This window comes from Phaseolus vulgaris, unplaced genomic scaffold (assembly GCF_000499845.2).
Source record: "Phaseolus vulgaris cultivar G19833 unplaced genomic scaffold, P. vulgaris v2.0 scaffold_15, whole genome shotgun sequence".
NCBI classification, from domain to species: domain Eukaryota; kingdom Viridiplantae; phylum Streptophyta; class Magnoliopsida; order Fabales; family Fabaceae; genus Phaseolus; species Phaseolus vulgaris.
In genome coordinates this window covers 674,899-690,701 of record NW_027174084.1, presented here as the reverse complement: position 1 = coordinate 690,701, position 15,803 = coordinate 674,899, and the positions used below count along the sequence as shown (strand labels likewise).

The following is a 15,803-nucleotide window of genomic DNA, read 5'->3' as shown; positions in this document are numbered from 1 at the left end:
TCAATTCATTTTTTATGCAATATTTCGTCATGGTCTATATTTCTCATAAAAAAAAAAAAAGCACGGATGGATGATGTCATTCATGTCAACATACAATACAAGTTTATCATATTTCACTCCATTTGGGTTGCATGGCGGGTCTAAATCTTGCACCACCTTGGGATATTTGTTAGTCAACCATCTATACAACTTAGGCACCCTATAGCTATTACTTTGAGAAGGAAATCCTCAAGAATGAAATTTCATTGAGAAGGAAAGTTCTGAGGATTGACTTAGCAATGAAATTTAATTTCTCACTGCAACCCAGCAATTCATTGATCAGAAACTACTGGGAAAGTAATAGCTATGGGGGTGCCTACGTTCTATAGATGGTTGACTAACAAATGTCCCAAGTGGTGCAAGATGTAGACGCCGTCATGCAAGACCCAAATAGAGTGAAATATGATCAACTTGTATGTTGACATAATGCCATCATCCATCCGTGCCTTCCTTTTTTTTTAGGAGAAATATAGACCATGACTAAATATTGCATAAAAGATGAATTTAAGAAACTAATGGAAAATGTTTCTCGGATCTTGACAATGGAGATACTTCTAATTGTACTCTTCTGAGTAAGAAGGCACCAGATTCAAAAAACTCGTCAATTTTGGTCAATAACGTTTCTGCTACACATGTTGAAATTGAGCAAAACACAAAGGATTTAAAAGATGAATTGAAGAAAAGTATTAAAAAAAAATGTAACTTATATATGTTGACATGAATGCCATCATCCATCCTTGCTTTCACCCTGATGATCATAATAACAACGTTCCATCTCCAACTACCTTTGAAGATGTGTTCGGAAATGTGTTTGACTACATTGATCGACTTGTTGACACTGTTAAACCTCGCAGGCTCCTTTACATGGCTATTGATGGGGTTGCCCCACGTGCTAAAATGAACCAGCAGCGATCAAGACGTTTTCAAGCTGCTAAGGAAAATGAAATTCATGAAGCTGAGGAACAGAGGCTAAGGAAACAATTTGAAATGGAAGGGAAAAAAGTTATTCCTAAACAAGAAACCGAAGTAGCAAATTCCAATATTATAACACCAGGAACTGAGTTCATGCATGAACTTTCAAAGGCACTTAAAAGCTACATCTCTTCAAGGATAATTTGTAACTCATTATGAAAAGATATTATGGTAATTTGCTCGTATATCATATTAAAAAAAATAGATTTTAAGTTTAACTCAACATTATAGAACCAACTTATAAAATGAGATTAACATCCACTTATATATTATGAAATATCATAATTTGTAGTCGATATAAGATTTTCAACAGATCCATTCCCCCTGGTAACTACACATCAAATTAAAAAATGAGTCATTTAATCATAATAGATATAAGAACAACTCAAGGAGATCGAGACAGTTGAGAAATTTTTTAATCCAAAAAATGATACAGAAGTTTTTTCCGAATAAGAAAAAGGCCATGCAAGCTACAAAAGGATGGGGGGAGGGATTATATACAACGACCCAGAAGCAGCTAGTAGTAAATGTCTCCCGACATTTAATTTCTGTGCCCAACTCCAAAGTGAAACCTCCTCTCTTTCTTGTCGTTAAAGGCATATTCAAGGCGCAAAGGACCCAAAGGCGATTCCACACGGATGCCAAACCCATAGCCGTATCCGCTGCCAGGTTTCTTCCTTGCTCCAGCAGGGTCACCTAATATAATACCAAAACACCAAATATATGTCTTATTAATTAACAGCACGAACAATATCAGCATACATCTAGAGAAACTACCAACACGAAACAGTTGAAAACTCATGAACTGTTTAATTTTTGAAAAATGATGTTGTGGATATTGTCAATCAAAGGAGCCAAAGCACAACGATAAGCAAAGAAAAACTGTTCTGCTAGGTAAATGACTTCAGTCTTATGATTGTGTTGGTGTGCTTGGTTGTCTCCTTGACTGAGTTATATAACAGCCAACAAACTTCATAACATAGAACAAATTCCAAATTTATTAAGAAAGGTTTGATAGCTATGATCTTCATTATTCTCGTGAAAAACAAATAAGGAAGAACCAAATTAAAAAAAAAAAAAAGCAAAGAAAGAAACAAAATGAAAACCTACCAGGTACAGTTGGGCCTGATCCAAGATCAGTTCCATAGTCAGAAAATATAACACCTTCCACTGGCCCATACTGCAAACAGAAACACTAAAAGTGAGTGAAATTACAGGGACAAAAGCAATAAATTTTTCTATCATCCATTTAGATACATCACCATAACTATTTGCAAATTATGTGCGGCTGCATATTTAGTTTTGGGCTTAACCTGACCCGACAACCTATGGAAAGACCTCAAAGGGAGAGTAGACACAAAAACATGTTAGGTATCTAGTAAACTGTTAGGAATTAAGAAACTCTAGTCTAGCTGAAAAAGATTCAGTAATTTTATTGACTATACATGAACCTTGACCTTAATGGTATACAAAAACTCACAAAAAAGTTGAATACTAATTCTATGACAGACAAATTAATGGCTTAATAAAACACAACAGAAACTAAATAACAAATCCTCCCTTAAGCTGGATTTTCAACAAGACATTTAATTTAATCATACAAATTTATCATTCCCAATCTGCTTCTGAGCCTAAAGAAGGATTCCAACTTTAAAGGCTTAGTCATAATATCAGATATTTGCTCTTGGGAACTACAATGAATCAATTCGACAACTTCATCTTTGTTGAAGTCTCTATGAAAGTGAAAACTCATATTAATGTTTGCTCCTACCATGAGGCACAGGATTTTTAAACAGTTAAATGGATGAAATGTTATCATGATATACAGTTGTGGGCTTTTAGTTGAGGATGGCCAAGCTGTTCCAAGATTCTCCTTAGCCAAACACTTTTGACAGATACACGAAGCTACAGCTATAAACTCAGCTTCTGTGGTTGACAAAGTCACCAATAGTTGCTTCTTAGAAGACCAGGACACTGCACATTGAGGTACATTTCCAACCATTTACATCTCCTATATAGTCACTATCCGAGTAAGCTATCAGAGTACCTTCCTTTCCTCTTGTACATGTGACCCCAAATTCAGTCATACCTCTCAAATACTTGAAATTCCTCTTCACAGAAACCAGATGCATTTGGGTAGGTCTCTCCATATATCTGCTGACCAAGCATACAACAAACATCAAGTCTGATCTGGTTGCACTAAGGTACATCAAACTTCTGACCATTTACTTGTAGAAGGATGCATATACTGCCTCCCCATCTTCATCCTTTGAAAGTTTGCAACATGGTACTATAGGATTTGTCAGAGGTACTTTTCTCCCTGCAAAATCGTTCCAGACCCTCAACATTTTTTTTGACAGATGAAAAATCCACTCTGCATTTTGAGTTAATTCTATGCCAAGGAAACACTTCATCTTTGACACAATCTGTCATACCAAACTCCTCCTTCATATCAAACTCATACAACTTTCATTGTCGTATGATCATATCACTTATAAGCCTTAGACTTGTCACTCACTCCCAAGTTCACACAATTGATACTTTTGTCATCTAAATTCTTCCCTTGAGAATCTGGAGCATGAGCATAGGCAATACAGCCAAAGACTCTTAAGTGTTTTGACTGATGGCTTGATGCCACTGCATGCCTCCTCAAGTATGACCTTTTTCATTGCGAGTGTAGGAGTTCTATTGAGCACACAAATTGTCCATTTCAAACTTCTGGCCAAAACTGTTTATGACTCCTTTTTCAGGCAATAGATTTCTTACCAGTTCATGATAATTCTATTTCTGCACCTCTACCGGTTCTCAAACAATAAAGTTTCTAGAGTCCTTTTCAACCATAATCCTGAACTTCTTAAAGATATCAAATGCATCAGATTCTTCTGACATGAAATAAACCCAGGATTTCCTACTATAGTCATTGTCAGAATTGTGTAACTTTTGCATAGCTTCCCATCTGACCTGTATGGTAGGATTAGTCCTTACTTTTTCTAAATCTTTGATGTAATAAACTCCTATAAATGAATGGGTTAAGAGATGATACACACTCTTAAGCATTTTTAAATACTTTTATCTCAAGTTGGTATCAGAGTCTATCTCGCTCTGTTTGTCACTGTTCGATGAGTTCGCCACTGTATGCCACCATCCATCGCTGCCTTGCTCTCGGATGAGCACATGGATGCGTTCATTTCATTGAGTGATGCAAAAACTAGTAGTCATTGTCTGCCTCGCTGGCCAGCACAGATTTTTCGTCAAGCATCAGAACTAGAGTGCCTCTTACTAATATGGAACCCCCTCAGTCGGAACAACGGCGCTATCACTAGCTTCTCTTGTCCTTGTTCCAACCTCCTTTTCCACTGACTAGAGTTTGGTCCCCCCTTTCAGCACCCTGAAATTTCCTTTTTTATCCCTATGCTCTTTGTTTCTTATCTACAATGGCATCTGGACCTGTCCACTCATTTTCTAGGTTACCCACAATTACTTCAGATAAGCTTAATGGCAAAAACGAGTTGTCTTAGTCTACATCGGTTGAACTGTGATTTCTAACGAAACACCTACTTAATATATTTATGGAGACATTAGTCAAAATAGACCCAGCATATATTTAGAGTTAACAATTGGTAAATTGGGAGTAGTTGTTCAGAGTTTGATGTTGAGCAGTTTCTCCTAGTAATCTTTATGATTATAGAAAGTTTTCTCAGCGCAGCAGTTATCCCTAGTGAGGCTTATAGCTTCAATTATGTTTAATTCAAGGTAATTTCTCTCATTCTCAGGCATGTCTGGTCTAAAAAAACTACCGTTAGTTAAATAGAAATCATTGGAGGTGACAAGATCAGGTCAGTAAAAACAGGAGAAAAAAAATCCAATTGCCTGCTACAATTTGCAATGTTTAAATGACATCATATTCAACTTTTGGCAGATGAATAGGAATGAGGTTCTACAGAAATTTTTACAGAATATTCTATTTTCTGTTTTGCTTTTTGCCCATTTTTAACACCAGAAAATGACATCCTTCTTCTGTGTTTATACATAATACATACACACACATATATTAACACAATCAAATTCATACAATTATTTCAAATATTTTCCAGGCCATCTTCTATTAGTATTCTGAAAACATGTCACTCCAGTTCCCAGAAATTAAAACTCAGCAACAAATTTCAGATATGAAGTCATGAAAAATTAGGATAAGCACAATTCAGCCATAGGTGAACAAAAGATGCTTAACAAGATTGAGCAGGAAATGGCATGATAAATTTGAGTACCATGGGGAAAGAAATTTCTCCAGAGCCAACAACATATGATCGACCAGATCCCACACTACCTTCTTCATAGCCTCTCACACTGTTTGTTCCACCAATGGCAAAAGCTTCATAGGGAGGGAAATTTCCCACCACATGACCACCAGAGATACTACCAGTGAACCAATTAAAGTAGGTAAAACATAAGATTTTCTATATTGCTTTAATTTAGTGTAAACAAGGCATTCCTTTTACTTTCATTGACGAGGTTGGCTTGATGGTATGTATTTCATACCTTAAATGAAGGCGGGCAGGACCTATCTCAACACCTTTCCTAGCACGTGCATTCACCCTAGTGAAGGACAGCCATTCAGGTAAAAGAGGAAGTCCCTTTTCCATGTTAAGGACAAACTGCAAAACCAATCCTTGATAAGAAACATAGTATTAAATTTAAACAGAAGGACCTTAATCAATTCAGAGAATACCATAGAAGAGCCATGGTCGCCAGAACCAGTGTAAACAGTCTCAAGTTTAGCAAGCAACGTCTCATCATGAGTATTGCCACTACAAAGAAAGTTTGACAAAAGTTAGAAACAACCACACAAAGTCATGATAATCATACTGTCAGCATTACTTAGATTACAACCTTGCAGTAAGAGGACTGCTGAAGCAATCCTTAATGATAGGAATACCTTTCTCATCACGGACTCCAGCATGCTGAAATGATATAGAAATTTTGAATGGAAAAAAAATCAGTAGTATAAATAGATAGCGAATCTATATTACAGTAACATTTCATTTATGGCAGAGATAATCTGATTAGTGATTTCATAGTTTAACTAAACTAAACAAATCATCAATTTACAAGTGGTATTTAGAAAGCCAGAGTTGAAGGACTAAAATTATAAATAAAAAGATATCACACACGGAAAAGTTGTCAAAATTGTCAATGAAGCACCTGAAAAACAAGTCCTGCTGTTCCACTCCACTTTGGCCTGATTGGGCGACTAAACTCTATACCACCTGTGATGCGGCCAATGGTCAGGCTACCATTACCATCTGCATTACCATGAACAATGGTTCCGGGAGTTCTTGAATTCTAAAGTAAAATTATTTGAATATCAGAAAGTACAGTTTTTAACATTCAATCATCAAAAGTAGTCATTGTGTTCAGACAAATCAACCTACAGAAATTACCTGAATCATTATTGTTCGTGATGTTCGCCTATCATCTCCTTGAATCCAAGGGTCTGTGTAGTTTATACGATAGACCGAGTCAATCTGGCCCCTCTCTAAGGAAATATTGAGCTTCTGGTTTTTACCAAAAACATTCCGATGAGAATAGGCAAAGCTGCAATGGAATAAAATAGAATCGAATGGATCAGTAAAAGAGAATAAAGAAAACAACTAGTTGTAGTTGGACCATAAGTTAAATGAAATGTGAAAACATAAATTACAGCAAAAGAAAAAACATTATTGGGCTGACAATGGGGAAAACATACATAAGCACAGATAAGCCAAGATAAATTATCCAAAGTTATATCAACTAAATTTCAACCAAGCTTTATCCCAGGAACATTATGGATAGGACAGTGGTGTGCTTAGAGCTACAGCTACAAGTGGCATATTCACCACTTGCTCATACCATAAACACTGCATACCACTCAGTAGAGAGAGACAGCAGCAGAGGACCAGAGGTAAATAAACATTAAAACTTGGTTCCAAATGCACTAAAGTAAAAACTTGGCTATTAAATGGAGGAGGTAATACGATAGCAAGTCAAAGAATTAACTCATAACTTAGCTTGCACATAAGTATGAAATATACCTTCCAATAAGCCCTCTTAGTGGACCATTTGTAATCCTGCAAAAATAAATACCAAGTCAGATACTGAGATAAAGCAGCAACCAACAGAGTCAACCAGGCCCCTCTAATATTGGAAATAAAACCATCCATCTATCCGTTATGTGTAGTTATCACCAGCATGGAGCTGTACAAAAGACTGTATCGAGGGGGTCTAAAATATAAAAATCCATGGAATATTTATCTTCTCAAAATTAAAATTATGGGAGTTAACAGTATTACCAAGAATTTCATCAAACCTAAAGGAGGTAAGCTCGTAATGCCTGAAGACTAAAATCACTTACCCACTTGATATCCCACCACCAGCAGAAAATCCCCCACTTGGACGTTCCACCACATTCATCACCAAATCAACCTTCCCTGTATCTAGTGTGTGAAGACAAATAAAGGTGATTAAGTCAATTCTTCAATAATATATTTATTTTCCATTTGACAGCATTAGTTGAATATAGTGACAGAACATCAGTTCTCTGTTTTCGTTTTAGACATATTGACTTAATGTGTCACCTCTTCATTAACTGTAATTGTAAATCAGTCAACTGTGTTTATGATTGTTGAAACTGACAGATTGACTTCAGATAGGTTCTTGATCTCTGTACAATAAATATCAATTGTAAACTCAAACTCTAAACCTTAAATTCATTTACCTCATTTTCCAATATACAGAAAATTTCCCAAAATTCTCATTTTCTAGATATTCAACAAGGATCAGTAGGTATCATATATAAATAACACCTTACTGTCAAATGGCACTACATGAATAAAAAATATTAAGAAAAAAATTGGGACACTTGCAGAACCCTGCAACTTAAGAGTATTCCTTGTTAGGTCTAGTTAACTGTATAAAAAAGTAAAAAACTTATATTTGAAACTATTGAATGTTAGATAACCCCTGTAAGAAGTTTAATTATGATAGGTTAGTAACTCATTAGCTGTTAGATTGGTAAGTTAGTTTAGTTGGTTAAATTGTCTAAATAAGGCATCTTGCCTACAAAAATCAAGAGGGGGCAAGATACAGACCATCTTGTCATTTGTAAGAGAATTAGGGCCTTTGGCTTGGGAGGCGCAGTCCCTGAGGAACTGCTGACTGTTGATTGTGCTAGTGTTCTATTTTTTTTAGATTCGGAAGTTCAGCCCTATAATTTTGTAAAAGAATATACGTGATTTCTGTCTTAATAAAATCCTAGTTTCTTTCTTCATTTCTTTCTTTTTTGCCTTCTTCAGTTTTCATTAACTTAATTTGCTAGTTTCTCCCTAGGTTGGCATGAAACATTCTTCACTTTATTTTATAATCATTTACACGGAGTCAATTTTGGTAGGATAGAAAATGCTGAATAAAAAAAATTATAGCTTACTCAACAGCTTGGCTAGAACCTAAAACTGACATAATTTAACAGTTTATTTGCCATGACTTAAAGCCCATTCTTAGTATGCATACATTACCTTCTGGTTGGGGAATAATGCTAACATCTTCCATGATTCCCATAGTTAATACAGTTTCTACGTCTCTTTTTCCCTCAAGCATGCTGTAGACCTGACAATACAATGGATGATGCCAAAATCCTTGTTAATGAGGATGTGGATTGAAGGAGGCAGGTTTCCCGAAAGAGAAAAGGATACATCTGAAAATATCCCTTTGATGAGCTATGAACAATACTAGTGTTCAATTACCATCAAACAGACCAGAGAATATTGACAACCAAATTTGATAAAATAATGCCACACTCAACTTTCAAACTTACATAACAGAAATATTAAATCCTCATGCTTTATTTTGATTCACAGAAATAAATTCATATTACTACTTGATATAACTTTCAAAACACTAACTTAAAACTAAGAACCGTCATCAGCAGGAGTGGCTAGTGCTATATAAAGGAATTACCTGTCCCTTCTTTGTTGTTATTTGCCTAAGTATTGTTTCCGGCTTAGTCTTTCCCATAGTAATCTCACCTCTACAGATTGAAAACCAAGTTGGTAAAAAAAAAAACATCAGCATAAAACATAACAGAAGATTATGTTTGTCTTTTCATGAGTACTTTTGTTTGTCAATCAAATTGAAAGAAGGTGCTTACGTCTTCCTGTCAAGAAACCGTATGGAAATATTATTGACCTCAGCCTCTGATACTTGTAATCTAAGAATACCTCCAGATAGAATCTCAACAGCCGAAACCTAATGCAATGATCAAGAATGGAAAAGAGAAAGAAGACCATCCCCATTGAAACACTGGTTAGAGAAGGCAAGTGAAGTTGAATGATATAATATTTTGATAGTTACTGCAACATAGGCTACTAAAAATCTGAAACATGAATCCAAATTTTGGATTCCCACCGAACAGGAGCAATATATTATTAGCTGTGAAGTTTGACCAGAAGTTAAGGAGAATTTACCATGGCAAAAAGACCACGCTCCATGTACCAGTTATTAATGGAAGATATTGCTTCATCCAATCGTCTCAAATTAATAATCTTCCCTGCAAAATACAACATGTTAATTTGAATACAGTGAACGACAAACATGAGCTGCATGCACATGAGAAACAACTGCATGGATATGGAGAATGCAGAAAAAGTTACCATATCCATCTCGCATTGAGTTCTCTAGAAATTTAGCTGGAAGAACATTAGCTCCTTCACATACCAACCCTTGGAATTCTTGATTTGGTTCTACCTTATGCCACAAGAAATCACAACTAAGATTACAGAACTCAATACTTCAGACATGAATAAGCAACACTAGGATGCAAAATTCAATTCAAATAACATTAAGATCCTTATAAAATTTCGATTCCAATGCCTAACTGAAATTGTTAAACAGAAGACAACATGAGTTAAATACTAATTGGGCACTGTTACTCATACTCACATTGCATGTTGCAAACTTAAATTGTTGTAGGGTACATCAATTATCCGTGATATAGACATAAGCTAGTTGGGTCAAGTCACAATCAAATTGTAGTACTTGGACTGCTATGCAAGTAGAAAGAGTTGTGCTCTAGCTATCAGCTATAGCCATAGCTAGAGCTTTTGGCCTAATGGGAAGTTCTTGATCAAACAATTAGTATCAAAGCCAAGTTCAATTCTCAGTGGAACAATTGTTGAGGGGATGTCCTGTAGCATGGGAAGGGTGCGTAAAGTCATAATTGAATGGCTCATACGATCATGCTTACTAACATTACAGCACACAATTTTGCAGATTTAAACACACAACACTATAATGCGCAATTCTATTTGATACAAATTCCATTCCATTGCATAACCGCCATTGTACGACAGAAGAGAACGTGCCTGGAAGCTGACATACTAATTGGATACCATCACGCGTACTAACATTACAGCGGTCAATAGTGCTGCAGACTTAAATACATAAAAATAGAATGCGAAATTCTATGCAAAATCACTATAAACTCAATTCCAATGCCTAATTGTCATTATTCAACAAGAGAACACAGAACATACCTGAAACACTAGTCGGATACCATCTCGCGTATCAACCGCAACCGGCATGCATGACGAAAAATATCCACTGTTGATGATGCGATGCACATCCTCTTGTACCTCGCGCACTGTGAGAGCCGAGTTAGGTCTACAAGCCTTCAGAGCTTGCACCGCCTCCGCCTCGAGGTCCTTCCTCTCCATTTCCTCGCCGTCTTTGTTTCGAACCAGCACTTCGCTGATCAGCACTCTCTCCTCGTTCTGTCGAGCCTTCTGCTGCGCCTCCTCCGACAGAGACAGCGACGCCATACGCCGAATCGGACATGCTCTCTTCCTGTCGCCGGTCAAGGACAGAGTCGCGGAGCAGAGGAGCGAGGATTTTTGGAGGACGGAGCGAGTAAACTCGGTGGAGTGAGACGCGAACGAATTAACGAGTTGCGCAATCGAGTTTGTTGCGTTGGCGATGTGAGAATGCGCGGTTCGCATGGGACAGGTTGGGCGCTTGGACGGAAGAGGGATTTTGATTGCAGAGGAGACGACGCGGACGTCGTCGTTTCGAAGCATCGTCTTTAAAGGTGCAGTTTGGCTACGTGTTTCGTTGAAAAGGTGCAGTTTGAATCAGGAGTGAGTGAGAGAGTGAGTGTAGTGGAGTTCTTGCCTCGCCACGGCTAAAGCTTCCTCGAGCAGTCACACTGAACATCCGAAGAGGAGATCATTTTTCTTTGGGCCTTTCGATTCAGAATGGACAGGCCTGTCTGGGTAATTATACGGGCTGGGCTTTAAATTCTAACTGCAACCTACATTGGTCCTAACTTTCACTTTTTATCAACGGTTATGTTTATTTACTTAGTTTTTTTTATTTATATATTAAATAATGTCATTATTCATACACTTGTATTAACAATTGAAATTTGTTGTACATTATGAATAAAAAAAGTTCATTATCATCACTATTATGTTAAAAATCATTATATCTTAGTGTGAATTAACTTAACTAATGCGAGTGATTAATTATCCTTCTAAGTATTTCATTATTTACAAATTTTGTTTCCTACAAAAGAATGTCAATTATGAATAAATTTCAAAATACATATATATATGCAATATACATATATGGATAATTACTTGTGTGAATGTTTTGTGTTGGTATCTTTAATATATAATATGTTACCTTTAATGTATAATAACAAATAGTGTAAATAGAATATTTACATATACTTACATTTATGTGTCACACATAAACAAAATGAACAATACCTGATTTTTTAGATAACAATATCTTTATAAAGAACATTTTTTGTAAAATTTTCATCTTCTCTTCAAGTTGTCCTTTTTTTTTAAGAATTTTTGTTGAACCTTAAGAAACACATCTTGATAATGCAATATATAATTGACCATGAGGGGTACATATAATTGATCACATAAGAAACTTTCGTGTTGTACATGTTAACGTTGGCCTTGAGGGGTGTGTTTGGTAGTGATACAATCGACAAAGACGATGAACTCCTTAACGATGTGGTGTGAGAGTAATCAAAGTGATATTCATTGAGAATCATGGGATCATAACCTTCACCTGTGCAAAGCTCCAACAACGATCTTCATTGTTTTGTCTCTCGCTTTAGATTTTCTCTTTCTTACTCCCTTCTAAAAAAAACAGTAAAATTTAAAAAAGAATGAGAGAGAATAGATCAAAAACAAAAAAAAAATACACAAAATATTCAAATGTGTACTCGCATAATATTGACACGAAAACACATATAGGAATAATGAAAAAAGAGGAAAAAAAAGTGCATAAAGATAAGAAAGAACAAATTTGTAAAGAAAAGAAGAACAAATTTGCAAAGAAAAGAAAAACAAATTTGTAGAGAAAAGAGATGAGAAATGAGAGACGTAATGATATAAATAATATATAATCATAGTGTAACAAAGAAGGTGGGTAAAATGAATAAGAGAATATGCATACCGAAAAAGAATGAAAGTTCTTTTTGTTGAAAGCATGAAATGAAGAAGAAAGGGAGAAGAATGTGGTTTGAAGAAAAATGTTTGGTTGAATAAGTGAGAAGAGGAGTGACTCAAAACATTTTGAATTATGTTTACAAATACTCCATAATTCAAAATTTAAAATTCAAAATTCAAAAATTCAAAATTTAAAATTTATTTTTTAAAAATAAAAAGTCACAAAATGACATATATCTCCTCTCATATACTTTTAAAATAATAAAATAAAATATAGGTATAAAAATAAAAATAAAATAGAAGTTAAGACAGGAATCCTCTTTATAATATTTAAACATGTACGAAACTTTTTAAAATTAAAAAATTACTAAAATTTTAAAAATTATATGCACATAAATAAAATTATACAATTTTAAATACTAGAAAAATATTAAATATAAGTATATTAAAACTTAAAAAGATGAGTAAATATATATTTTAAAGTAAGCACGTGTTGTTTAGAAACTTTTGAAACCATTTGCATATATTACATTTTTCTCTCTCCGTAAATACTAATAATAATGAAGTAGCTATCTTAAAATTCATAAATACATTACAAAACATATTTATGAATATATAATTATTTAAAAATTATCAATCTTGCAGATGCAATACGTTCTTGATTGTCGATTAAAAGAAAAAAAAAACAGCAAACAGCATATGAGGGTATGCAGCGGAACAGTAAAGGAAACTTTGGATGCAAGGTTTACTCAAATTAAACGGTGAAAATGGATGTTAAACAGTGGAAAAGAAAATTGTGGAAACAAAAATAAACGGTAGAAGACAAAGAAAACAAAGAAAAACAATCAAGAACAAATGGAAACGGTGAGAAACACAAAGTTGAACAGAAAAAAAAATTGTGAAAACTTTGGCCGGATCTTGCTCTCATCCACATGATGTAATTCAAGTTTGATTGTTGATTGGAATGAAATGAGGTAGTGGAAAACTTTGGAAAAGGAGAAGAATCGAATAGAGTTGTTGAAGTTTGACAATGATAAATGAATGAAGGGAAGAAGATGTGACTAACCTTTCAAGATTCACTATTTCTTCTAAACTTACGGGCAAAGAGAGATTTGAGAGAGAATGAGATTTTTTTAATTCATAATACTTTATTCAATATATGTTAAATTTGAATTCAAAAGCTTTATGTAAGGTAGGTATTTGAAAGTAAGTGAGGGTAACTTGTTTTTTAAGCTACCATAACCCTAGTTAAGTAAGCTTAACTATGGTGATGTTTGGTAGTTTAAGGAGAAACATGTAAACATATATGTCCTCTTAAGATGGTTTAGAGATCGAGAATTTATAGAGGATCTTTAATTCATCTACAAAATACTAAAAATAATTAAATATATAAATTCTATACATGAGTATTCTACTATTTATACACATAGTTATTTTGACTTTATTCTTATGTCTGTTTGGATGATGCACTTTAATATTTTTGTTAAAATGACGTATAAGGTATTATATAAGTTTTGATAATGTTATATCATTTTATAGTTAAGAATTTTAAACTATGAAAAATTGTAATATCAATTATTTTTAATAATCAAAGAGACTTGTAATAGAAAAAAAGTCTAACGAGTTCAAATTTATCTTTCGAATTTTCAGTGTTCTTTTTAATATACTTCCAAAATATACTGAATTTAATGTATTAGAAAAACCTTTTAATATATTTTAAAATATCAAAATAATGTAATTTGGAGATATAATATAACCATAACAAAAAAGTTAATAAGGAATTCAAATACGTAACATAATTTATTTATTAAAAATCAAATAAAAGAAAAAATTCATCTTATCTAATACTATAAACTTGTTTGTAATTTATTTAATGGGAAAGATGATTTTCTTATATATAATTCTATTTTTAGAGGAAATTTTTTTTATAAATAATTTGAAAAACTTTATAATAAAACATGTTGTTTAAAAAAATAATTTTAAAAGGAAAGTAAAGATTTAAAAAATTATTTATTGATATTTTAAAAAAGAGTTTGTGTTTTTTTTTCACTCAATGTTAATGAAAATATTGTTAGTTCTAACATTTTTTTTTATTATTACTTATCATTTGTTATTAGTTAAGATTTTTTTGTTTGTTTTCAAAGTCAGTAGACTTTTTTAGTTGATAAACTTTTTATTTATTTTATATTTATAAATAATATTTTTAATTGATGTAAACTGGAATTGTTTTTTACTAACATTGATTAAAATATATGTCAAAATTATCAATAAATTTTAACTACAGTTTTATTAAATAATAATAAAATTATTTTTTATTAATGCTATTAAATATTTTTATTAAGAATAATAAGGTTATTTTCAATTAATATAAGGTAAAAAAAATTATCATAATTTATACAAATTATTTTATAATTGACATTATTAAAATTACTGATTTCTTATTTCTCTATTTATCTCAATTAATATTGGAAAGACTATATTGTTTTGAAGATTACAATTTTTTTTTTCAATTTACAGTAATTATTTTTTCTTCAAGTGAGTAGGATTGAAACATTAATGTCTGTATTTATATTTAATTGTTTGTATTTGCATTTAATGTTTGTATTTGTATTTAGTGTTTTAGTATTTCGTGGTAAATGAAATATTCTCTACCAATAATAAAATTAAAATTTACTGAATTAAAATTGTCTTATTTAGAGAAAATATTTTAAAATGTAAATAATTCAAATTTAATGTGTATATACATGTATTAAAAAATTATATATTTAAAATACATAATGAATTAACTAAAAAATAATTACGCAAGTCTAAATTATTAATTTCAATTATATCAAACATTATATAATATTATATAAAACGGTCCAGTTAATGTTTACTTTTTTAATAATATATTGGGTTCATATCAATTTAAAAAATAGCACACTCTAAACAGGTTTAGTTTACTCTCACTTTATAAATATGAAATATTGCTCTTTGGATTTAGATTAAATTGTGTGTGAAGAAGTTCTAAGCAAAAATTGAATAAGCTAAGATATTTTTTAATAAGTTTATTATCAGATTAACTTTTTTTGTTATTTGAAAGGTATTACCAGGTACTAATTTTAAGAGTTAATTTAGTGTTTGGTTAACAAAAAAATTATACTTTGTTAAAGTTTTGAGATTAATAAAAAATATTATTTAAATTAGTTTTAAAACAATTACTATAAAATTAAACATATTTATATTATATTGTTTTGTGTGATATTATAATTTTTAGTAAATAAGATAAAATATTTATCTGGTCTTCAAAAACAA

At 32.8% G+C, this 15,803-nt stretch overlaps 1 protein-coding gene across 3 annotated transcripts; it reads right to left on the bottom strand.

Annotated features, from left to right (window-relative positions):
• Positions 1-1,354: 1,354 nt before the first annotated feature.
• LOC137817086 (outer envelope protein 80, chloroplastic) lies at positions 1,355-11,306 on the bottom strand. 3 transcript variants are annotated; one of them, XM_068620316.1, is made up of 16 exons: positions 10,578-11,306; positions 9,696-9,789; positions 9,510-9,592; positions 9,194-9,291; positions 9,004-9,073; positions 8,562-8,652; positions 7,403-7,484; positions 7,083-7,118; positions 6,453-6,606; positions 6,214-6,354; positions 5,902-5,972; positions 5,741-5,819; positions 5,551-5,666; positions 5,280-5,427; positions 2,122-2,191; positions 1,355-1,707 (listed from the first exon to the last, which is right to left on the bottom strand). In XM_068620316.1, the coding sequence occupies exons 1-16, from the start codon at positions 11,115-11,117 to the stop codon at positions 1,553-1,555; spliced, it is 2,028 nt and encodes a 675-aa protein (XP_068476417.1). In that variant the 5' UTR covers positions 11,118-11,306; the 3' UTR covers positions 1,355-1,552. The 3 variants fall into 3 exon arrangements, with proteins under 3 accessions (XP_068476417.1, XP_068476418.1, XP_068476415.1); XM_068620317.1 differs by having other exon boundaries at positions 9,696-9,785; positions 10,578-11,291; XM_068620314.1 differs by lacking the exon at positions 5,280-5,427 and having other exon boundaries at positions 10,578-11,291.
• Positions 11,307-15,803: the final 4,497 nt, after the last annotated feature.